The sequence below is a fragment of the Podarcis raffonei genome, chromosome 1 (genome assembly GCF_027172205.1).
Source record: "Podarcis raffonei isolate rPodRaf1 chromosome 1, rPodRaf1.pri, whole genome shotgun sequence".
Taxonomy (NCBI): Eukaryota; Metazoa; Chordata; class Lepidosauria; order Squamata; family Lacertidae; genus Podarcis; species Podarcis raffonei.
This window is the reverse complement of record NC_070602.1, coordinates 17633288-17658636: the sequence shown is the minus strand read 5'-3', so window position 1 is coordinate 17658636 and position 25349 is coordinate 17633288. Positions and strand designations below refer to the sequence as shown.

Below are 25349 nucleotides of genomic sequence, written 5' to 3'. Positions count from 1 at the left end.
TCTTCTCTTTGACATCTGGTGGGAGGGCGTTCCACAGGGCGGGTGCTAAGGTGGAGGGAAGGATGCGCGTCCAGCCGCCCGCCCCGGGAAACTGCTGAATGGAGAATTCGGTCCTGCAACTCGTTTAGGATTTCCGCTCGTGATTTAGGGCGGCCTCTTTACGCAAAGGACCCTTCTGCTCCAGCGTGCGCCCTCCCACATCGAAAGGGCTCTTCTCCTTGCCAAAGCAAAAGAGGAGCGAGGGCATCAGGTGGCGGCATTGAGGCGGCTGCTCTCGGAACCGCCCGGCTGCCATGGGGGCTCTAGCGGTGATCTGGGGCTTGCTGCACCCTCTGCTCGTGGCCCTCCTCGCTGTCTTTGTGTTTTATTGCTGCTACATCAAATCAGTCCACATGAAATACGACCACATCCCCGGCCCCCCCAGGGCGAGGTAAGTGACCGGTAGGAGGAGGTGCTCGGTGGGAGGAGAAAGGGCGCATTGTGGGGATGGGCTACTTAGAGAAGTTTCCCAGTTGGGGTCCGTGGGCTTCCTTCAGGTGGTCTGCAGTTGTGTGGCTGCCTTAAAATGATCATACCGGTTTCTACCTATGCTTTTAGGGTTCTTTTTATTTCTCTTGTTGCATAACAATTTCATTTCAAATTGCGATGCGATAAAATGAGCGGTAAAAAGAAGCAAGAAAAGTACAGTTGAAAGTTGTACAACTTCCAGAAACAGTGCGTTTAAATGGGCATAAATTTTTTAAAAAAAAAACACCAATGAGTGTTTCCTAAGCAATTTCCAATTTTCATATGTTATTGGACATTGGCTGCTGTCAGTCCCAACCAACGTGGCAATGGTCAACAAGAGTGCCCTTATTTAGGGTTCCTCAGGTAGGCAATTCCACTCTCCCCACCCCACATTTTCCTCCTTTGCCAGCTGACACATCTGGCTACAGAACATGATGGCTACAGAACATTAGGCTAGTTGTGTGTGTATGTGTTGGAAGGGGTCTATTTAGGTTGGCTTTCCTACGTCCAGGATTGTGGCCGCATCCGCACCATGCATTTAAAGCAATGTTCCTTTCCCTAAAGAACCATGGGAACTAGTTTGTTAAGGATTCTGGGAATTGCAGCTGTGCGTTCCCAGAATACTTTGGAGGAAGCCATGTGCTTTCAACGTGTTCTCAACATATGGTGTGGACCGTGACCCTAACGTTAGGGCCGGCCCTGTTTCCCTGTCTTCTGTCACTAGTGAAGCATAGTGATTTACGGTGTGAACTACAAGCTGGGAAGTTCTGGCGCCATACACTCTCCTGGTGCCTTTGGGCCAGTCACTATTCTGTCAGGCTCAGCCCCATATTTGCAACAAAAGAATAAGAGTCCTGGCCTATCATACTGGTTTGTTGCAAGGATTACTGACACAGAACTTCTCCAGTCCATGCATAAATGACCCCAGCAATACACAGGAGGGGGAAAAAACCCACCATTCCTCCTCCTCATGCTCTGTGTGCATGCAATTTTTAAAAATAGTTTTTATTGGAAATTTCAACATAACAATTTATCAAAAACATATCATCCTCATCCCCCCCCCCCCCCCGTGTGCATGCATTTTAAGTCTTTGATAGTTTCTGGGGATACATGTTCTTTTGTGGATGTTTTGATGGCCCCTGGGGATACATATCTTTACTGTGGCTTTCTCAGTGTGTATATAGCTTCCCTTGGGTCATTATGTTCCTTGTTATAAGACATGCATTTTATTGTGAAATTGGTTGTTGAGGTCGCATAGGAATTCCTGCTTACTTTGACCTTGGTGTTCGACTCCTGTAAGGAGCACCGAAGGTTTTCATCAAGTCATGCTTGAATTTTCTTAACGTTGCAGCTTTTTCTTCGGTCACCTGCCACTCGTTTGGGGAATGATTAAAAAGCAGGAAAATTATTACGATCTCTTTACGCAGTGGTAAGTTATTTTGCGTATTCAGACAGCTCGAAACGAGGGGCTGTGCACTGCATTTACTAGACCAATGTAGTTAAGACTGCTGGCTGATTTATTTTTCCAGGCCCTCTTTTTCGTTTCCAATTTCCTGTTTGCTTTTGGGGGTGCTTTTTAAAGATGCACTAGAATTGCTATTCAGGGTCCTCCTCTGAGCCTTTAGTTAAAAGCTAAACCTCTCATTAGTGCTTGCGGGTCTGCATCTTGGCTGTGCAAGATACGTAAGTACATGGTAAACCATATAAGACACCATGTAGCACACAGTCTGACAACTCACACGCTCAGGGGTGGACCACGGACTGTTCAATTTTGCTGTCTGAGGTGAAAGGGGAAGGCATGAGCTGCCCACTGCCCAATGTCCACATTCCCTTGTTGCCCCAGCCAAAGCGTCTCTTACTGGCGTTGCACAACTGAGGCTCCTGGGTTCTTGCAAGAAGCCCCTGTTGCACAATCTCGCTAGAACTTGGAAGCCGCAGCAGCTGCTTCTCCTCTTTCCTCTGGTGGTGACGGCAGCAGGAGCGCATCCCTGGGTTCTTATTCAGTGGTCACTTTTTGTCTTCATAGGGCTGAGGAATATGGACCAGTCCTGCGTTTAAATGCCTTTCACAAAGTTGCATTATTAGTATCAGCCCCTGAAGGAGTAAAGGTACGCTATGAAACATTATCTCTCCCAAGACTGAAAGCGAACATAATATAAAAAGAGAAAATGGAGCCCTTTTTCATAACTGAAACGGCAGATGTGTAAATGAGGAACTCAAATGCTATTTTGGGTATTGGAATTGTCCGTTCCTCACATGCTTCAGTCAGGCTGTCCACTGTTTTTTTCAAAAAGGCAAAAAAAAAAAGTTTTTAAAGCACAGCACGAACATTTATGCATTCTTCCCTTTTAATTGTGTTTTCATTTTTTTAAGTAACATTTTTATCCAATTCAAAATTATTCTAGGGGTGGCTGGCTCTTTTGAGTGGAGTGGGGGGACATAGGCTAGTCTGAACTGTGTACAACTTCTGCTTTAAACTTGTAGAACAATCTACAAGTACGTCTCCACAGCAGAGGAATAGGTATGTTTTGACTAAGTTCAGCGAAAGTGCTTCCAGTTTAGGCCCTCACTATTCTAAAAATAACTACAATATTTTGTATTTTAATGAAATGCAATCTTTGGCGATCACTCATAGCTGAGTAAGATTGTCTTCCATAAAGACGATTTTAACAATGAGTCCGTAAGTGACTGTGGAGGTCAATTCTGGATCCACACATCCTTCCACAGTGGGCACATTGGGTTCCGGGACATTGGAGAGCCACAGCTTGGCCACTTTAAAGCTAATCTAGATGGGATTGCATCAACCCTGTCCCAAACTGAAGCTTAACCAGAGGCTAGCATTCTTGACACTAAACGTTGTTTTTTAAAATATCCCCTTGAAAATCTATAGCTCTTTTCCCATTTATTTATTTTTTTGTCTGTGTGATAGTACTTTATATAACATTAAAGGTACATACTGGAACATTGACTGGACAGATTTCATCTTAGGTGTATTTGACATCACCAGAATACTCAAAGGACCCCATGGTATACCGTGGTCTTCATGATATGTATGGCGTAAGGTAAGTAACATATGGGGTAAAGGTAAAGGTAAAGGGACCCCTGACCATTAGGTCCAGTCGTGACCAACTCTGGGGTTGCGGCGCTCATCTCGCTTTATTGGCCGAGGGAGCTGGTGTACAGCTTCCGGGTCATGTGGCCAGCATGACTAAGCCTCTTCTGGCGAACCAGAGCAGCGCACGGAAACGCCGTTTACCTTCCTGCCAGAGCAGTACTTATTTATCTACTTGCACTTTGACGTGCTTTTGAACTGCTGGGTTGGCAGGAGCAGGGACCGAGCAACGTGAGCTCACCCCGTCGTGGGGATTCGAACCGCCAACCTTCTGATCAGCAAGTCCTAGGCTCTGTGGTTTAATCCACAGCGCCACCCGCATCCCTTAACATATGGGGTAGAACAATCCAATAATCAGCCAAGGCTATCTGTTTTCAGAAAGTGAGTCAAAGCTACTAGCATGCGGTTAACATGAAACACTCTTGCTTAATTCAGATACAGTACTGTATCAGGCTGCAATAAAAATTACTAGGAATTGGGAAGGCAAGCCAGCATGAGCCTGTGGCATGTTTATCATCCTCATTCACACCTTGAATAGGTATCAGAACCAAGTTTAAAAAAAGACCCAGCAAAGGAAGAATGGGTACAAAAACTTATGGAATATGCAGAAATGGCAAAACTTACCGGAAGAATAAGAAATCAAGATAACAAACTTTTTATAAAAGAATGGAAATGGTTTATTGAATATTTACAGATAAATTGCAAACGAATAAAGACTTTGGCAGGATTATTGCAATAACCTGCAGTTTCATAAGAGTATGTATTTAAAGAAGATGAATAAATGAGCAAATTCAGTTACAGTGGTACCTCAGGTTACATACGCTTCAGGTTACAGACGCTTCAGGTTACAGTCTCCGCTAACCCAGAAATAGTACCTCGGGTTAAGAACTTTGCCCCAGGATGAGAACAGAAATCGTGCCGTCACGGCGCAGTGGCAGCAGGAGACCCCATTAGCTAAAGTGGTGCTTCAGGTTAAGAACAGTTTCAGGTTAAAAACGGACCTCCGGAATGAATTATGTACTTAACCCGAGGTACCACTGTAATTTGGACATGCAACAGATATCAAAAATTTAAGGAACCACAGAAAGAGGGGGGAAGGAAGTCAAGTTTTGAAATGTCAAAATGACTGTATCAGTGAAATGTATAAAAAAATTGTTTAAAAAAAGAACCAAGTTAAACAAACAACCCCATGGCCTTTAGAAGCAAACTAGAGCATTCCCAGAGGGGGAGAGGAATAGAACCATGACCTCTGAACCAGGCATAAAATAATGCTATCTTTCTGTTGCTGCCTTTTTCAGATTTCTAGGGCAGGGCTTGTCGGCTGTTCTTGACTACAACCATTGGCACAACCAGAGGAGAATCATGGACCCAGCCTTCAAGCCAACGTGAGGCAAAAACAATTGTTTGAAATAGGCTGCCTATTTCTCTTCAGGAGATTCCGTTGTCCTCAATCTGTCTTGCTAAACGTACAGCCTATTCTGAACGGGTTTACTGTGAGAAGCAAATCTTCCCTTCGGTTCAGTGTTCCTTTGTTCCTTGTGACAATGCCCAGAGACTTTTTTTGTTACATCCTTGTAATTATGCTGGTTGGGATCCAAACCCAGCGCAGGGTGGGCCAGTTCTGAGGGGGGGAAAGCAGCAGGTGGTCACAGTGGCACTCCAAAAACTGTGTTTGTTGACTTGTGTAAAATAAGGGTAGAATGTACTATGTGGATCAGGATTAATTTCATTCTAAAGTTGGTGTAACTGAAAGCCCGAGGGCTATCTATCGCAAATGGCTGAAAGCCCGAGGGCTATCTATCGCAAGTGACTGTCAGAGGAAAAAACAGCCCCAATGCATGTTTTCCAGAGATAAATCATTTCAGTTGATGCTGTGTCATGCAAATGTGCAAGAGTTATAGCACAGTTCTATGAAAGAGCAGCCTCTTAGCCATAGCTGTCAACTTTTCCCTTTTCTTTTCCCTTTCCCTTTTCTTTTCCCTTTTCTTGCAAGGAATCCTATTCGAAATAAGGGAATTTCCCTTAAAAAAGGGAAAATGTTGACAGCTATGCTCTTGGCAGGGTGGTTCCCTGGAACATTCTCCCCTCATAAGCTTTATTTATTTCATTCCATTTACGAATTGCGTCCAAATAAATATTTCAAAGCAAATTAACCATAAAAGCAATTACAACAATTCGATGTATAAAAGCAGTTAAAACTATTTTACACAGTAAAGCTATTTCATTATTAATAACAACTTCAAATCTGCACTGTGAGGGGAAAAATATCACATTAAAATGCCCTTTAAGCCAATATGAGTAGCACCTGTCTAATCCGTAACGGAAGGGAGTTCCAAAATGTACACTGTAATAAAGTACCCTCTGTGTCCATGCCTCTATGTGTTGATAGTGCTGTCGTAATTCTTCTGAAAGTGCTGAGGGCCTTCTAAACTCTTTAGACGTTATGGATTGTGCCGTTCTGTTTGTGTCTCTGCTTGATCGTCTCTCTGTTTGTTTCCATGTATGAAGCTTGAACCCGGAAGGCTTGTCTCAGGACCCACTGTACAGCCCCTGTCTGAAACGCTTCTTAAAATTAAGTGACCATAATTCCCCATAATGCCAAACACAGATGGACTCATAGCTATAGTCTGGAAGCGAGAGGGCCAACCGAAACAAAGGGAGCACATTCTGCATGTACGTGAGACTCCCTTTATAATTCAGGAATATATTACTTTGTTAACTGAGAAACAAATAAAACCAAGAAATGGTTTATTAAGTACCAGTGAGTTGCTAGGAACAATTAAATGCATTTCCTGCATTGCAGGGGGTTGACTAGATGACTCCAACTCTACAATTCCATAATTCTATGAAATGTACTGTGCGCTGATTGGTGAAAAAGGAGGAGGGAATTGAGTTGCCTCAGTTTATTATGACTGGAGGGAGATATTAGAGGTTCTCTTTCCCCCTGCTATATTGGGAAGTTTCAGGCAAGAGGAAAGAATTAGGATACAATTTCGTTTTCTGGCTCACCAGACCTTCTGTCCTTTCCCTGCCCCTAAATCTCTCAAGTGCTCAGATTTACTAGTCTCAGTGTCAGGATCGTTAGCAATTAATTGCACGGTGTAGGATGGTTTCAGGACGGTGGAGGAGTGTCATTTTTTTTTTCTTCCCACCCCCCTTGTGAAAAACTCTATGAGCTACAAATCAATGGCAGGGAAAAGGCTCAGGAATGTGTGTTTCAGTCAGGGCCAGATTTAGGTCTGATGAGGCCCTAAGCTACTGAAGGTAATGGGCCCTTTATATGTCCAGCTGTCCTTTGTCAATAACAAATTGTTGCTGTTTTTTTGTGCTATGTGGTAATTTATGGACCTAATAGGTATCTAAAGCCATTTGCACATAACAAAATAGGAGCCTACACAACACAAAACACTGTTGCTGTATGTAGGTTTTATTTTATTTGTTTTTTATCTTATATTTTGGAAATGTACATCCAGGTTTTTTCCCTTTAAATTTTTTTGGGGCCCCCAAGAGAGTGGGGTCCTAAGTTATAGCTTGTTTAGCTTATACGTAAATTGGGCACTGCTCTCAGTATATACATAGTGGTACCTCGGGTTACATACGCTTCAGGTTACAGACTCCACTAACCCAGAAATAGTGTTTCAGGTTAAGAACTTTGCTTCAGGATGAGAACAGACATCGTGCTCTGGTGGTGCGGCGGCAGCAGAAGGCCCCATTAGCTAAAGTGGTGCCTCAGGTTAAGAACAGTTTCTGGTTAAGGACAGAACTCTGGAACAAATTAAGTACTTAACCCGAGGTACCACTGTATTCTCCTGCTCTGAAGGGTAAGACCTTAACCAATGGCTTTAAGTTACAAGAAAGGCGATTCCAACTAAACATCGGGAAGAACTTTCTAACAGTAAGACCCACGAGAGGTGGCGGACTCTCCTTCCTTGGGCGTTTTGAAGCAGAGGTTGGATGGCCATCTGTCATGGATGCTTTAGCTGAGATTCCTGCCTTGCAGGTGGTCAGACTAGATGGCCCTTTGGCCCCCTTCTATGGGTTCTTTGGGTGGATGGGAGGGCTAAGGGATATCCTTCTTCTCATTCCCTTCACCAGATCTTTTTAGTATAGAATGCACAGTGTGTTAACATGTGTGTGCTTGTACTCCTGAGTGTTATACGTGTGTATATATATATATCTGTGTGTGTATAGGAAGGTATGTGGATGTGCATACTTGGGGGAAACTTGTGCCTGCATTCTGTTCACAATGGATGGCTCCAGCTTGCGATTATATTTTTGTTTCATTGACATTTGTATCACTTTTTTGATTGCCCAGTTACTTGATGGGGTTGATGGGAACTTTTAATGACGTAGCAGAAGAGCTTATGGAGGTGCTGGAGAAAAAAGGCACTGGAGCAAATGGAGTGGATGTGATGAGCCTGCTGAGACGCGTGACGTTGGACATCATTGCAAAGGTACTCGCCGGATGAATTTCTCATTTCCATTAAGGAGCAGGGGACGCCTCTTAACGCAGATGCCGACACACTGGGCCACAGCCAAACACAAAGTGCAAAGCGTAAGCTTAATAAAGAAATGCAGGAGGAAAGTGCTGAGAATCCTTCGGCTATCCTGACCCCAGATTGTTTAGGTTATTAATGCTCAAAACCTGAACTTTGGAGGCTCTCCTCTTAGCAAACGGAACCACCTATCTCTTCTGCAAAATCAGGGAATGTAACAGCCTCAGTTGGCATGAAAGAGAACTGACAGCTCTAAGTAACACTCAGAACTTTGACAAATCTTCTAATTTTTCTTAATGTTCATCAGGTGGCTTTTGGCCTAGAACTGAAGACCTTGCATGATGACCAGACTCCTTTCCCTCGTGCTATACTTATGGTTACAAAAGGACTGAGCACTTCACGCATTCCTTTTTTTGAGGTCAGTGCAGGCTTTTCTCAAACACTCTCCCTGTCCGATGCTGAAGTTATTGCCTCCCAAGCTAATTCAGAATGGGGGGGAGGGGGTAATGTGAAATTCTGAGATTGGACTTCTTTTGCAGGAGTGGTTGTAAGTTCCAGGAGTCTCAAAATGGGGACTGTGACATTGGGACCCTAGTATCTTGGGCGATATCACTATGAAACCTTCCTTTTGCTTCTTAACTTTTCATTTCACTTTTAATTTGTAAACCCCCTTTCTATATTGCTATACACAAGGCAGTTTACAAGCTGAAAAGGCAACAAAATATTCAACAGAGATCACACACCATCTAACAAGCTGATGCAATACAAAGAAGTCATAATAAAAACATAACTTTGAAAATAAGCAACTTATATCAAATAAAGTAATATTCAATAATCCCATAATAGTAAACAACCAAGTTGAACACCAGCAAATAATAATTAACCAGAAATTCAAACTTAACACTTACAATAAATCATTACTAAACTATAATCAAGAAAAATAGCAGCAAGGCACCATGCATAAAATGCCAAAATACATACAAAACCTTGTAAAAGGAACAAATTGAGAAACAAAGACACACAGCTCGTAATTTATTTTTTTATTAATGTAAATAAAATCCCTGAACTCTTCCTGTGCTGCGTTTACGTTTTATGCTGGCATTCTCATGACGATGCCTATTATTTGTGCAGTATTTGCCATGGAACAGGAAAGTAGTTAAAGAGATTCAGGAAAGCGTAAGGTTGCTGCGAAATACTGGGAAGGAGTGCCTTGACCAGAGGCAGAAGGCCATGAAGGATGGAGAAGAGATCCCATTGGATATTCTCACTCAGATACTGAAAATGCAAGGTAATATACACAATGTAAGATAGTCTTAAACAGTTCCAATTATGAAATGCTCTGGGGTTTCTTTGCTGTAGCCCCTAGGGTATTTGGATCCAGATGTTGTTGTTGTTTGCTGTTTAGTTGTTTAGTCGTGTCCGACTCTTCGTGACCCCATGGACCAGAGCACGCCGTGGACCAGGTACTCCTGTCTTCCACTGCTTCCTGCAGTTTGGTCAAACTCATGTTGGTAGCTTCAAGAACACTGTCCACCCATCTCGTCCTCTGTCGTCCCCTTCTCTTTGTGCCCTCCATCTTTCCCAACATCAGGGTCTTTTCCAGGGAGTCTTCTCCTGAGGTGGCCAAAGTATTGGAGCCTCAGCTTCAGGATCTGTCCTTCCAGTGAGCACTCAGGGCTGATTTCCTTCAGAATGGATAGGTTTGATCTTCGATATACTGGTTCTTAATAAGCAGGACTATTTATTGCATAATTCTGGTATTTCTGATGAGGTATGGGGGGTTTGGTTTTTTGGTGGTTTTTTTGGTTCCTGTGACGTTTGCTTGACTATTGAGGTCACATTTCCCCATCTACATAATATCTATATTGTATTTTTGGAATGTCTTGGAATTTGCCCACCTTTAAAGAGGTGTCTCAACCTTGTGCTTTACTGTCTGTCTCAACAGATCAGGAAGGGAACTACGATGAAGAAAATTTGCTGGACAATTTTGTCAACTTCTTCTTTGCAGGTTGGTAGACGTTTTGCTTTTTGAAATTAAACATACAATTACCCCCCAATGGACTGAGGAAGTTCTGCAGGCAGAAATGGGCTTTTTACGTGTCCAACCAATGTATAAGCCGATTAGTTGCCTTTTCATCTGCAGTGTGGGCCCTCTATTTGTGGGCTGCTTTTTCAGACAGATCATACACAAAGCAGTTCATAAAACATTCACTTGGGCCCAGTTGAACTAGCTGGATTATATTGAGCAGCTCGTTTCCCTAGATGGGGAACCTTCAGTCTACAGGCCAATATTGGCACACCAAGTGGTCTAATTTGGCCTGTGCAGCCATTTTGCCCAGACAGCGCCCATCTCTTCATGAGTTGTCCTAAATGGTGACATAACCTGATGGTTGGGAGGACAGAGTTATCATATCCTGCGTTGGCTGTGCACCTTGTTCCTAGCAAGGAACAGGATCATGCAGACAAGGCAGCAAGGTTTAATCCCTGCTCATCAGCTGATGAGCAGGAATCAAAACTCTTTGCATTTATTTGCTAAGTGAACGTGTGCGCGCATGGTGGGAAGGGTGGTGGCCACAGCTGGAGAGCCACCCCCACCATCAATGCTGCCGCCTGCCTTATTACTTAAATGAGAAGCAGAGCTGCTTTAAAGAGTGCACTGAGCTCTTAACAAAAGAGTAGCATTTTATTCCAACTACAACATAGCCAGAACATAGCTGGCTTGAGAGGTAAATAGCGAGGAACACTTCCACAGCAAACTACTCAAGTTTCTGAAATTGTGATGTTCGGTTTTATTCCTATCTCCCTGCCCTACCCAATTAGATTCTCTATCCTACAGGTCATGAAACCACTGCTAATCTGTTGTCATTCACCATAATGGAGTTGGGGCGGCACCCTGAGATTCTTGCAAAGTAGGTAAACAGCCTTGTTTGCTTCGTCTCCTTTTCATTGTTTCCTTAACTTGTCTGTGATTATAGTTTCAGCAGATTGCAATGTCTTGTTTTTATTTTTTTAAAGGTTTCTGACTTGTGGGTCTGTGCAGAGGAGAATAGTTCACACCATGTTGTTGTTGTTGTTGTGTACATAGGAACAGTCCTGGCCATGTTTAAATATTTAAATACACCTGGAATGTATGAACCAGGTCATGGCTATCGTCATCTGCAATTAATCACAGTAATACCTTTTCCCAGCCTGTACAGTCTTGAGAATGGCTATTGACTTTGAATCTGGGATTGCTTGGTTTTATCCATGCTAACTTTTATCCATATGAGCAAGTACCCAAAGATGGTTGGGACCATTTGTACAAAAATGGACCCCTAAGACCTTGCAACCCAAAACAGTACAATCATCATCCCCAGCCACTCTGGGCTGCTTCCAGCAAAATATATTAAAAAAAATAAGATGTCAAACATTAAAAACTTCCCGATGTAGGGCTGCCTTCAGATGTCTTCTAAAAGTTGTGTAGTTCTTTATCTTTTAAAGCACAGTTACCATTTGCCCATCTGATTCACATGATTATATGAATGTCTATTGCCTCCAGATTGCTATTTTCCTTGTAAGAAAGGGACAGCTGCTGATAATATCAATTGCAAGAAAATATGAGTAGTCTCTTTTAAAAGATATAGCCGATATTATGCAGCAGTCCAGTTCATTTTTAGACTACTGTATCTGTCTGTCTGTCTATCTGACGACCATTCTTTCCCCAGTTAAACTCTTGCAAGCAGGGAGTGAAACGTTGGTTTTTACTGAATCTGCTAAGGGCTCTTCCAAAATGACTCTACCACTCTACAAATGTAAGCCGTGTCTTCACCTTAAGTGTAGTCCCTTGGACCTCAGTCCATCAGTCTATTCATAGTGGAACCGTTGACCATTTTGCCAATATAAGGACAATAAATCCTGATATTTTCAAATACAGAAATCTTACCTTTTAGCAGAAATGATCAGTGGTCATTATTTGACTAAAGCTTCTCCTGGTTTTCCTTCTTAGGCTTCAGGAGGAAGTAGACAAGGTCATTGGTATGAACAGAGACATTGTCTACGAAGATCTTGGGAATCTCAAATACTTATCACAGGTACACGTGAATAACAAAGCTACAGATAACCTAGAGCTCTCCCGCATAGTCCTTGCTGTGCCTTAGGGCAGCTGGAAAGAATAACACTTTGGTTTCCAAATGAAACTTAAAGCCTAGTTCTTGGTATCTTTCTAAGCAAAAGATGTCTCAAATATGGTAAGGAAGATGTTCCATAAGAGAAATCTTATAAGAACTTGTAACTGTTGTGTGAAATCTGAGCAGCAATGTTAACACAATGTGATACCTCTTATTAGTCAAAATTTTCAGCGTGGCTATGTGGGGCTTCCCTTGAGGCTAGCCTGGGAACTGGCGCAGAATTGGGCAGTTAGGTTGCTGAATGGAGTGGCCTATCACAAGCATGTTACACCTTTGTTCAAGGAGCTACACTGGTTGCCAAGCCACATTCAAGGTGTGACTGAGATGGAAAGTTGAGGTGCATATATTGTTCCACACCACTCCTAGCTCAGTTATCAGTGTGAGATTCCAAGGGTTGCAGGCGATCTTTGACCCAGTGTCTATGTTTCCTTTTGGACAATGAGGCACAGCGGAAACTGTGGCGTCATTATGATATATGGTTTATTTACACAAATATACAACCTGAGTCTACCGTGGAGGGATTTCCAGCATTACATTCCAAGAGATTCTGGCTTCTGCCATAGCCACAACATTGGATTCAAAATGGACATCAGCATGCTGATTTGACTCTCTCAGCAGCACACCGCTTATGAACTCTACTCCTTACTGCCATTCTAAACTCTAACTTTCCCTAAAATACTCGCATTGTCTTTTAAACTAAACCCTCCGTTGAGGGAGGGACCAAACCCACACACCTGGAAATGAGATTTGCCCTTTCATCCTTTGTGTCGCCTAAATGGCCCATCCCCAGGCTAACACTCAAAAGGAAATTACCTGCTTTTATGCTTGGCTTAATTAAATGATTAACAAGGTCTAGCACATGGTTTAAATCACAGTTTCCCAAACTTGGGTTTCCAGCTGTTTTTGGATTACAACTGCCATCATCCCTCGCTAGCAGAACCAGTGGTTAGGGATGATGGAAACTGTAGTCCAAAAACAGCTGGAGACCCAAGTTTGGCAAACCCCGGTAAATACACACTGGTCTCTGGACACCAGATAATTAAGAAAAAATGTTCCATAGTAGTCATCTGGTAATCTGTGTTAATTTTTGAATTTTTATTATTTTAAGTTTTGTGAACCACTTTGATTTCCAAACAAAACAAAACAAAATGGCGGTCAACAAGTATGTCTTATAAATATATAAATCAGTTTTCAACCTCTCAGGTTCTCAAAGAAGTCTTGCGGTTGTATCCGCCGGCTGCAGCCACTCTGCGCTTGTCGGGAAAGGAAAACGTCATTGAAGGAATCAGAATTCCAGAAAACACCTCCCTGATTGTGAGTCTGTTGAATGGATATGGCCATGACTGGTTATCTCGAACATAATGGCCTTCAATACCAAACCTGTCTAATGGCATCACTGATACCTTCTCTGTATTAAAAGAACAACACTTTTTATTCTTAGGATATATGCATGTCATATCTCGGTAGAAAGGTGATGGACAGGCAATAACTGTTACGGGAGTACAGTCGTACCTCGGGTTACATACGCTTCAGGTTACATACACTTCAGGTTACAGACTCCGCTAACCCAGAAATAATGCTTCAGGTTAAGAACTTTGCTTCAGGATAAGAACAGAAATCGGGCTCCGGCGGCAAGGCAGCAGCAGGAGGCCCCATTAGCTAAAGTGGTGCTTCAGGTTAAGAACAGTTTCAGGTTAAGAACGGACCTCCGGAACAAATTAAGTACTTAACCTGAGGTACCACTCTATTGCACTTGTTGGGTGTTAACTGTAGTCACTGTGGTCTGCTGGAAAGCTTTGCCTGCAAGTTAGAGCACGGGGCTCTTAATCTCATAATCATGGGTTTTAACCCCACATTGGGCAAAAGATTCCTGCATCACAGTGGGTTGGACTGGATGACCCTCATTGTCTCTTCCAACTCTATAATTCTATGATGTTTCAAAGATCTCAGAAACCTGTTCCACAGTAACTCGGAGTAGGCTTTTCACTGTGGCTACCCTTGCTTTGTGGAATAGTGTCCCTGTCGTGATACAACAAACACCCACTACCTGCACTTTCGGGAAACAATGGATGACATTTTTGCTCCGGCAGGCTTTCCCAGCTGCATGAATGGGTCTTTGCCAGGATTCAACAAAGAGAAAACACATCCAGCAAATGCCATGGATGTGATTTGAGCAGTATGGGCTTGCGTAAAAGATGAATGCCTGGGGAAATATGTCTGGATGTAATGAAAGCATTGCAATCAGCTATGCATTTGCCTCTTTTTTAAGTGTGCCTCTCCTCTTTGCAGTTCTGCACCTATGTCATGGGACGTCTGGGGAAATTTTTCCATGATCCACTTGTCTTTGACCCTGACCGTTTTAACAGAGACCAGCCAAGGTGAATGTGCTATATTGTTTATTTTTTACCATGGTGTGTTTACTACTAAGAAACCCAGATTTAAAGCAATGGTTTGTTGTTGGCTTACAAATCTTAATTTGTTTTAACTGCTGCTTTGCATTAAGTGTGAACCCACCTCACATACTTACCAAGCTACAAAGGCGCAAGGCAAGAGCAGCTGGAAGACTAACCGAACCAAGGTTTGTTTGTCTGCAGAACAACTCATGATCAACTCATGATTTGTTAAACAAACCATGGCTTAGTATTATGTGAGAGCTAGGCCAGCAGCAGCCAGCCAAGTCTTTGAGATCTGCAAGGAGGGCTTACTGATCACTGTACAGAAGCCTTACGTCAAGAACATTTCTGACATTTCCTACCAGGCCTCCTAAAACCCTAAGAATTAGCTTTTTTTGGAGATTTTTTTTGATTGATTTAATGTTATCTGCGTTGCAAATTGCCCTGTGGGTTTGGCAAAGAGCCGTCTATTAATATATTCAATAAATGATGATGCATTCCATTGTAAATACGGGGAGCCTGGTGAATGTTGGCATTTACTGGTAATTCTTAGGATTTTAGGAGGCCTGGTAGAAAATGTCAGAAATGTTTATGACCTCAGGCTTCTTTACTTGTGTGGCATGTGTGCATTTACTGACAGTACCTCATTGGCTTTAATATTTACATTTAAATGTCAGATGTTTCTGACATCTCCTTTAGTTTCTCAATATCTTAAAAGATACCAGTTAGTGCAACTCTTATTTAAGTTGCAAAGTGAGCAGATATAAAAAGTCGAGGCTTCTCTGAAGTCTTCAACAGCACCTAGATCTGGAGAAATTAGCACAAGGAACACTTGATAGCATACAAATAAGTATTTTTCTGTCCTAATCTCTGCAGACCAAGCTTCTATTAAAGACGCAGGAATCCCAACACCTACGCAGGACATGTCAACAAAACTACTTTAAGCCACTTTCTATTATTATTATTATTATTATTATTATTATTATTATTATTATTATAGGCATTACTATTGCTATTTCCCATTTTCCTTGGGTCCTCGCTCCTGTATCGGACAGAAGTTTGCAATGGTAAGCAAGACAAGTACTCTTAAAGGGGCATTTAAGGCATTCGGTGCAATCTGTCTAGTGTCTGCAGCGTATGGGGGGCTGTGTTAAATTTGTAACAGAAGTGGTAGGGTATGTGATGGTATAACAGGGGTTTATAGCAGCAGATTTTCCAACTGCACAGAGTCCAAGACATCCCACACCAGGGACGGATCTATATTCATGGTTCTTAACGTGAAGGAAGGGGTATGGAATAATAATAATAATAATTTATTATTTATACCCCACCCATCTGGCTGGGTTTCCCCAGCCACTCTGGGCGGCTTCCAACAAAATATTAAAATACAATAGTCTATTAAACATTAAAAGCTTCCCTAAACAGGGCTGCCTTTAGACCACAGCGCCACCCACATCCCTTTAACGTTCATAAATGTGACAGCAGAGGGTGATGCAGAGTAACCAGCAGCAGGGAGACAGCGTTTGACGGGCAGGCGGGCGGGGACAAACAAGGTAAAAAATGCTTTAATGAACAAGTATGCCCTGTGACGTTTCAGAACGACATATCTAATACCGTTCTAATAACGTTAAACAGGTCATTGTAGATCCAGCCCAGGATTGGTTTGTTGTGTGTTACAGCAGTCACTCGTGTGGAGTAGTGGCACCTGCTTTTTCTGTTGCCTATGGCAGCCATTTTGTGCTGCCACCCACCCACCACACTTTTATCTTTTTTTTAAAAAATAAATGTTTATTGAAATTTTACAAATCAAAAAATTCATCATTTCACATAGATCAATCCATAACCCCTCACCCTCCAGAGGTGTTTCCAGAACAAAGAGGTTGTTCTGATTCTTCTCAACACTTATTAGCTTCTTCCCCCCTCTGGAAATTGTACAAACATTTTTCTCAAAACTCACTGAATATCCCTCCTGTAAAAGACAAGGTACAGATAACAGGCAATGTTTTATCTCAGGTACGAAATAGACCTTCAGTTCAGCCTGTAAGAAAGAGACAAACACGTTAGCAACATGAGTCACATGTCCCTGTGAGCCAGTAGCAAATGCAACTGTTTTCTCAGTTGAAACAGCCTTGCAGTTCCACATTTGTCCATCAGGTGGCGCTGTGACCAAATGGGCGTTAGCAGCCGAGTCCACAACCCAACGTAGCACTCTCCCTTCTCTGGAGTTGACCTTCTTTGTTGCCTTAGCAACCGACTTCCTGCTGCCCCCGACCTTGGGGCCTTCGTTGCAGGTGTTGTTGTCCAACACTGCCATAGAAGCAGACAGCTGATAAGCGTTTCCTCCCTTCTCTGGAGCGCGTACTATCTGCGGTTTCCCACGCCTGCCTCCTCTGCAGGACTTGTTGCCATGGAAACCCGGCTGGTTCCCATGGGAAGCAACCTTGGACACATCCTGCCCTGTCTCCCTTGCTCTCTGTGGGCAGCTCCGACACAGATGTTCAGAAGAAGCACAAACAAAGCAACGCCGAGTGGAAAACTTTGCAAACTTGCCTTTGGTCTTCTCTGCCCCCCCAACCTTTCCAGCAGCACTCCTTGAGGCTTTTCTGCTGTTGGGGACGTGGCCTTTGGCTTCTGCTGTGGTTTCTCTGCAAACCCCCTCCAGCTCCTGCCAAACAGCCTGGGCACTCTCAAGACTCTTGGAATGGCCTGCACCCCCACTCTCAGGTGCACCTCTCTTCTCTTCTCTCAGCTGCTCTCCAGCACGCAGCTCATGTGTTGGAGCATTCCAACAGCCTTCCAACACAGTCCCAGCCCCCCCTGGGCTTTCTGGGCGTCCCTCAGCCCCTCTTGGGCTTGGTGCCTCCTCAGAGTAGCTCTCAGCCCCTCCTGGGCTTGGTGCTTCCTCAGAGCAATTCTCAGCCCCCTCTGGCCTGGCTCCCACTGCTTTCTTCAGTGCCTGCCACTCTCCGACCCAGGGCTTGCTCCCGTCCACCCTATTAAAAGGGATTGACGATTTCTGGCCGTCTGCCATCTTCTCCCGGGGCCCAGCCTACTTACGCACCTCCCGGTCCAGCAGATCCTTCCCAGCGAACTCCTGGCTGGCACCAGCTTCTCCTTAGCTGGCCTTTGGCTGCAGTCTTCCTTCCCAGCGTCTCATCAGCTGGCTTCTCTCACACACACGAACGCTGCTTATCTTAATTGCTGATGATCCATAACCTCTTCCATAACCTGAGCCAGTCCGGGGGATCCGGCACACTTCTTCTGCGCGGCTCTGATCTGCCCCCAGGGACCTCCGACTCAGCAGAACGTAAACACAGCGGAACAGGAGCAGGAACGTCGTTCGTGTGTGGTGAGGGCAATAACTCAGGCTGGACGCAGGCTGTCTCCTTATCTTAGATTTAAGTCTTTATTCCTTAGCATAACACAACAGCTATAAATCCTGGCGACAATTCACTCATCGCTGCTCTCTCGCATCGGAGCAGGACACACACTGAGAGAAACACAGGAAACCACTCCCCTCAGTATTCTAAACCCGCCTCAAAATGTGAGACGTCACTCAGAACATCTTAACCCTGTGAGTTCTGAGCCTCTCTCCACATAAAGCCCACAGAAAAAAAACAAAAAACAAGAATACATAACAAAAAAGAAGAAGAGAAAAAAGAAAAGTCCACTTTTTAAATTACAAAATTTCATGTCCCTCTGACCTCCTCACATCTCTCTTTTTTGTGTTCCTCTTTATTCCGATCAAATTCAACAAGTTCAAACCCTTATTCCAACCATACTTAAAATTATATTTTTCTAGTTATTATGTCCCAAATTTCCCTTATCTTAGCCCATTCCTCATCTTATATACTATGACATAATATTATTCTGTTCATAACACCCTTCTCCTTTTTAAAATTCTTCTTTTCATTCACTTTTAACCAAATCCCACATGCCCTGTTACCTTCACTTCCCACATCATGTTAACACTCAAACATTTTGCAATATTTTTGTAAATAGTCCTTAAACTTTTTCCAGTCCTGTTCCATCAGTTCTTCTCCCTGGTCACGGATTCTGCCGGTCATTTCTGCCATCTCCATGTAGTCGATCACTTGCATCTGCCACTCTTCCACGGTGGGTAGATCTTGTGTCTTCCAATACTTGGCGAGAAGTATTCTTGCTGCTGTTGTTGCATACATGAAAAATGTTCTGTCTTTCTTTGGCACCAATTGGCCAACTATGCCCAAAAGGAAGGCCTCTGGTTTCTTAGGAAAGGTGAATTTAAATACCTTCTTCAGTTCATTATATATCATTTCCCAGTAAGCCTTAACCCTTGGACATGTCCACCAAAGGTGAAAGAATGTTCCCTCAGCTTCTTTACATTTCCAGCACTTGTTGTCAGGCAGGTGATAAATTTTTGCAAGCTTAACTGGGGTCATGTACCACCTATAAATCATTTTCATAATATTCTCCTTTAAGGCAATACATGCCGTAAACTTCATACCGGTGGTCCACAACTGCTCCCAGTCAGCAAACATAATGTTATGACCTATGTCCTGCGCCCATTTAATCATTGCCGATTTAACCGTTTCATCCTGTATATTCCATTTTAACAGCAAGTTATACATCTTTGACAAAATCTTAGTTTTTGGTTCTAACAGTTCTGTTTCCAATTTTGATTTCTCCACCTGGAAGCCAATTTTTTTGTCCAAATTGTAGGCCTCTCTTATTTGATAATAATGAAGCCAATCTCGCACTTTGTCTTTTAGTTTCTCAAAACTCTGCAGTTTCATTCTGTCACCTTCTTGCTCCAAAATTTCCCAATATTTTGGCCATTTGGCCTCCATATTGAGCTTTTTCTGGGACTTAGCTTCCATAGGTGGCAGCCACCTTGGGGTTTTACTTTCCAACAAATCCTTATATCTTGTCCAGACATTAAACAGAGCTTTCCTGACAATATGGATTTTAAATGCCTTATGTGCTTTAACCTTGTCGTACCACAAATATGCATGCCACCCAAAACCATTATTGAAGCCTTCTAAATCCAGAATGTCCGTGTTCTCAAGAAGCAGCCAGTCTTTTAACCAGCAAAATGCTGCTGATTCATAGTACAATTTAAGGTCTGGCAGGGCAAATCCACCTCTTTCTTTTACATCAGTTAGAATTTTAAACTTTATTCTGGGTTTCTTGCCCTGCCAGACAAATCTAGAGATATCTCTCTGCCACTTCTTGAAACAATCCATCTTGTCCAAAATTTGCAAAGATTGGAACAGAAATAACATTTTTGGCAAAACATTCATCTTTATAGCTGCGATTCGACCCAACAAGGAAAGCTTCAAATTAGACCAAATTTCTAAATCTTTTTTTACTTCTGACCAACATTTCTCATAATTATCTTTAAATAAGTTCAAATTTTTCGCAGTCATATTAATCCCTAGGTATTTCACTTTCTTAACCACAGTTAAACCTGTTTCATTCTGAAACCTGTCCTTTTCTATTGGTGTTAAATTCTTCTCTAATACTTTAGTTTTTGACTTATTTAATCTAAATCCTGCCACATGACCAAATTCTTTAATCAATTCCAAAGCTCTTTTCATACTAGATTCCGGCTCCTGTACAGTCAAAACCAAATCATCTGCAAAAGCTTTCAATTTATATTGTTTAGCTCCGACCTGTATTCCTTTAATAGACCGGTCCCTTCTGATCATGTTCAGCAGCACCTCCAGGACCGAGATAAATAATAATGGAGAGATAGGGTAGCCCTGACGTGTTCCTTTTTCTATCATAAAATCTTCAGTCACCACATTATTTACAATCAATTTTGCTTTTTGTTCTGAATAGATTGCTCCTATACCATTTTCGAACCCCTGTCCCACTCCCATCCCTTTAAGATTTTTCTTCATAAAGCTCCAAGAAATATTATCAAAGGCTTTCTCCGCATCAATAAAACTAACACTGCTTTCGTATTGATGTTCGTTTGCAACAGCTCCAAAATGTCAATTATGTTCCTTGTGTTGTCAGATAAGTGTCTACCTGGAAGAAAGCCTGCCTGGTCCTTATGTATTACTTCAGCTAACACTTTTTTAAGTCTGTTAGCTAAAATGTCTGCAAAGATTTTGTAATCCACATTTAAAAGGGAGATGGGACGGTAGTTCTTTAGTTGTGTCTTTTCAGCTTCTGTCTTGGGTATCAATGTGATGTATGCTTCTTTCCACGATTCAGGTGCCTTCTTCCCTTCCATAATCTCATTGCAAACCTCCTTTAATGGTTGAATTAAAAAGTCTTTCAAAGTCCTATAATATTTGGAGGTTAGTCCGTCCGGTCCTGGAGACTTGCCCAGTTGCATATTCTGAATGGCACCTTCAATTTCTTGTTCTGTAATTTGATGATTCAATATTATTTTATTTTCTTGAGATATTTTTTGTAATCCATTGGTTCTTAAGAATTGGTCTATATCAGATTCTTTCTGCGGCCCTTGCGTATAAAGTTGTTTAAAATATCTCTGGAAACATCTTCTAATCTCCACCGGGTTCTGTATATTTTTCCCATCAATCTCAAGGTTTGTAATCGTATTTAACTTCTGTCTTTTTTTCAACTGCCACGCCAATAGTTTTCCACATTTATTGGCTGACTCAAAAGTCTTTTGTCTCATTAGCTTAATTTTCCATTCTACTTCCTCATTAATCAATTTCATATATTGTACCTGATGTAGCTTGATTTCTCTTAGGATCTCTTTTGAGTTTGGTTTAGCTCTTAGCTTCTTCTCTCCTTCTTTTATTTTCTCCAAAATTTTCCCTTTTTTCTCATTTTGAGATCTCTTTTTTATTGCATTCTGTTGAATCAGGAACCCTCTCATAACCGCTTTGCTTGCGTCCCAGATTGTTCTTTTTTCAACCGTAGTTTTCAGATTTACTTCGAAATAGTCTCTCAAAGTCTTTTGGGCCTTCCTTACAATGTCTTGATTTCTTAATAAGGTGTCATTCATCCTCCATCTGAAGGAACCGATGGGTGTTAGTTTCATTTCCATCTTTACAGCATTATGGTCGGAGCAGGTTTTTGGGCAGATTTCCACCTTTTTTATCTTAGGTGCCAGTCCTCTAGTTATCCAAATTTGGTCAATTCTAGTCCATGTCATTTTGGCTTCAGAAAAGAACGTCCCTTCTCTACCTAGGGGGTTTTTGGTTCTCCAGATGTCAATCAAGTCCATATTGTCAGTCAATTCAAAAAAAGTTTTTGGTAGTCTGCCCTCTTTCGTTACAATCTGTCTTTGTGCTTTGTCCATGTTCGTAGAGACCACACCATTCATGTCTCCCATCATAATAATGTTATTATAGTCCAAAAAGTCCATCAATGTCTCATGCAGCTTCTTGTAAAACTCCGATTTCCCCTCATTTGGTGCATAAATCCCTAAAATCAAAAATTTTTCTCCTTGAGATTGAATTTCAATTGCCAAAATTCTTCCCTGTTCATCTTTAAAAAGAAATTTTGGTGATAGGCTTTCTTTTGCATAGATAACCACTCCTCTCTTCTTCACCTTATCTGATGAAATAAATTCTTGGCCTAGTTTTTTATTAATTAACACTTTCCTGTGAAGCCTAATCACATGTGTTTCCTGCAAACAAATTATGTCCAATTGTTCCTTTTTTAATAAATGAAAGATTTTCCTCTTTTCCGGGGAATTCAGACCGTGAATATTCCAACTTAATAGTTGCAGAGACATGTTGGGGTGGCTCTATTTTCCTCCTGTTGCTCCCAAAAGTGGCGTCTCCTTCTCAGGATCCTTCAATCCCCCAGGTGTAGGTATCAAACTTAATAGTCCAGGTCCCAAGTCACTTGACTCTTCTTCAATCCCTTTCTGAAGGTCTTCTCCGTAGTCCTTCAAGAATTTTTCCTTGTCTTCCACAGATTTAATTTTCACTTTTTTCCCTCTAAAGGTAAAGGATATCCCCTGGGGGAATTCCCATCTGAAGATAATCTTGTTGATAATCTTGTTGCTCCTCAATAGTGTCACCAGATCTCCGTAGTTCGCTCTAAGCTCAAGCAAATGTTTCGGGATGTCCTTATAAATTTCCACCCTTGTATCTTTGATCTCTAAAGGCGTCTTGAAGTGCGCACTCAGAATCTTATCTCTTTCTTCCTTCGTTCTTAGGGAGATCAGACAGTCTCTCGACTTAATCTTCCTCCCTCCCTTTCCCAATCTGAATGCACTTACAATTTTAAAGTCCTTTTCTTCTTCCAGAGACCAAAATTCTGTAAATTCTTTTGTAAGGTAGACAATTAAATCTTCCCTCTCAAGTTCTGGAACTGATCTGATTCTCAGATTATTTTCTTTATTTTTTAACTCAATCATAGACAGAAGTGCCTGATGTTCCCCTATCTGTTTACGCATAGGTTTAATTTCTCCTTGAACTTCCTCAACTTTCTGCTTTGCCTCCTCAGCTATTTTACGATTTGCAGTGGTATCTTCCACAAGCTTCCCAATAGTTTGCGCATTTAAATTCACTTGCTGGGTCAAATTGTTAATACTGGCAGTATTTTGGTCTATCTTGGCTGACTGGTCAGTCACTTGTTTGCTTAGACCCTCCAATTTTTCAAAAAATTTATTTAGCACTGCAGTAAAGTCCTCTCCTGAGGCCATTCCTTCCGGCCTAGGTTGTTCTAAATCTTCCTCTTGTGCCACAGGAATCGTGGGAACAGATGATCTGCGTAGCTGAGAAGTTAAAGTGGTCTGCAATGTTTTGGCTTTGGCTGATCTTGTCTTTCCACTCATCCCCCTTCTTATCTATGCGTCAAGGTCAGTCCCACAGTCTGCCTTTCTCATGGAAATCCCCAAATCCACAGATGGAAAATTCCCCCAGTAAGTTGTCAAACCTGGATACTCCACTAGAGGGACACTATGTTCAGAAATGTTCAGAAATGTCGCAGTTTGTAAAAGTTACAAAGTGCCCTCGACAAGTTAAACAATGGCCAGTTGCCAAAAAAACCTTCAGACTCCTTTTAGGTCCATTAAATTTCCACAGAGTAACTCTTTAAAAGTTAACATGACCCGAAGAAGTGCGAGATACAAAGTGACAGTTCCAAACAGCTTTCTAGTTCCAACACTGACAGCTCAGTAACCAAGGATTCAATTTTTTTCCCAAGTCCAAAAGTCCAAGAAACAAGTAGGAAAAAGCTGATTTTCACCTTCTCCACCCCAAAATGAATTGAGGTGAGGTCTTCTGCTTAATGTGGAAGTTTAGTTCTTGAACTCCCAAATTCCAAAGGCTTAGGTTCTTTAAAAGTCTTTCCCTTAATCTTTAAACAAAAACCGAGAGACGGACTTCCTGGTTGCGTCTCCCACTTGTATGCCAAATTGATTAATTTTTAATCCTGATTCAATCACCTACTCACGGGTAGTAGTTTTCTTCCAGCCAAATGGTCCCAGGAAAAGGGTCAGCGCTCACCGACAGCAGCTTAGCGGCTTCACTCCGCAAAAAGAGCGATCGACTCACAGCACCGCGCCAGCCCCGACACGTTCCGGAGCCCCTTGCGGGGTCCCTTCACGTAATCGGGGGGCGCTAAAGGTGCCCGCCGAGTCCCACGACCACAGGCTAACACCGCCTGTGGGTTTTCCAGCAAGGGTCTCCGCTTCGCCGTAGCGGACGACCCGTTTCTGCGGAGCTCCCCCTTCACAGATGAAAGGGGACCGCCATTGCCGTTCGCGCCGCCCCCGCCACCGCCACCACACTTTTATCAATATACTAGCTGGAGTACGTGCCCTTTGTCTACAGCTGGTGCTCTTATGTCCTTTTTGTCTGTATGCTTAGTACCCACTCACCGTTTTGTTTTTGTAACAGATGGAGGCCAAAGTAGTCATGGCTAAATTTCTGCAGAAGTTTGAATTCCAGCTGGTTCAGCCACAGAGCTTCAGGGTTCGGGATGCTGGCACCCTGAGGCCTTACGATGGTATAGACTGCAGACTGAAACTACGCCATCAGTATGACTGAATGTGCTACATCGCGAAATGCGTTTCAGAATTTCTGTGGGGCCGCATTGAAAGTGTGTTTGTGTGTGTGAAATTACTTTTAATCTCAATATATACCGATAGCAAAAGGAAAAATAATAAAAGAGTTCTGAAATCTATAGGCTTTATTTCACCCAGGTCAAAGACCCAGTTTGGCGTCCACCAACCCATGTGCATTTGCATGCACACAGGCTGGGAGCTTCAGTGCCAGGGGTCAGCAAACTTTTTCAGCAGGGGGCCGGTCCACTGTCCCTCAGACCTTGTGAGGGGCTGGACTATATTTTTTTGCGGGGTGGGGATGGGACTGAACGAATTCCTATGCCCCACAAATAACCCAGAGATGCATTTTAAATAAAGGGACATATTCTGCTCATGTAAAAACATGTTGATTCCTGGACTGTCCGCGGGCCGCATTTAGAAGGCGAATGGGCCGGATCCGGCCCCCAGGCCTTAGTTTGCCTACCCATGCTCAATGCCATGCCTCTGGAGGCTTCACCCGGGGCAAAAAACCTGGCCTGCCCCCCCAATAGCTATGACACTGACCTCCCCTTTGACATATATGAAAGAGCCAGCATCACTTGTTTCAGATGTCTTGTAAAGATTTACTTTTTTGCCCATGCTTTCCTTTATCCATAAAATTGGACTCTATGTGGTTTTTTGTTTTGTCTTGTTTTTATTTGCTCTTACTCG

General features: G+C 42.6%; 1 protein-coding gene across 3 annotated transcripts; it reads left to right on the top strand.

The window, feature by feature from the left end:
• Positions 1-9: 9 nt before the first annotated feature.
• On the top strand, positions 10-24778 carry LOC128407211 (cholesterol 24-hydroxylase-like). 3 transcript variants are annotated; one of them, XM_053375283.1, is made up of 15 exons: positions 18-430; positions 1859-1936; positions 2534-2615; positions 3496-3569; positions 4918-5004; positions 7935-8073; positions 8423-8533; positions 9247-9403; positions 10061-10123; positions 10952-11024; positions 12101-12185; positions 13485-13595; positions 14571-14659; positions 15675-15741; positions 24493-24778. In XM_053375283.1, exons 1-15 carry the CDS (start codon positions 294-296, stop codon positions 24640-24642), a joined length of 1503 nt encoding a protein of 500 aa, XP_053231258.1. In that variant the 5' UTR covers positions 18-293; the 3' UTR covers positions 24643-24778. The 3 variants fall into 3 exon arrangements, with proteins under 3 accessions (XP_053231267.1, XP_053231273.1, XP_053231258.1); XM_053375292.1 differs by lacking the exon at positions 1859-1936 and having other exon boundaries at positions 10-430; XM_053375298.1 differs by lacking the exon at positions 8423-8533 and having other exon boundaries at positions 14-430.
• The last annotated feature ends 571 nt before the right edge of the window (positions 24779-25349 follow it).

Bases quoted from the DNA above. Each gene is read 5' to 3' on its own strand.
- LOC128407211 (XM_053375283.1), top strand. From the start codon at position 294: ATGGGGGCTCTAGCGGTGATCTGGGGCTTGCTGCACCCTCTGCTCGTG. The intron at 1,937-2,533 runs GTAAGTTATTTT...TTGTCTTCATAG, and splicing joins TACGATCTCTTTACGCAGTG to GGCTGAGGAATATGGACCAG. The intron at 12,186-13,484 runs GTACACGTGAAT...TCAACCTCTCAG, and splicing joins ATCTCAAATACTTATCACAG to GTTCTCAAAGAAGTCTTGCG.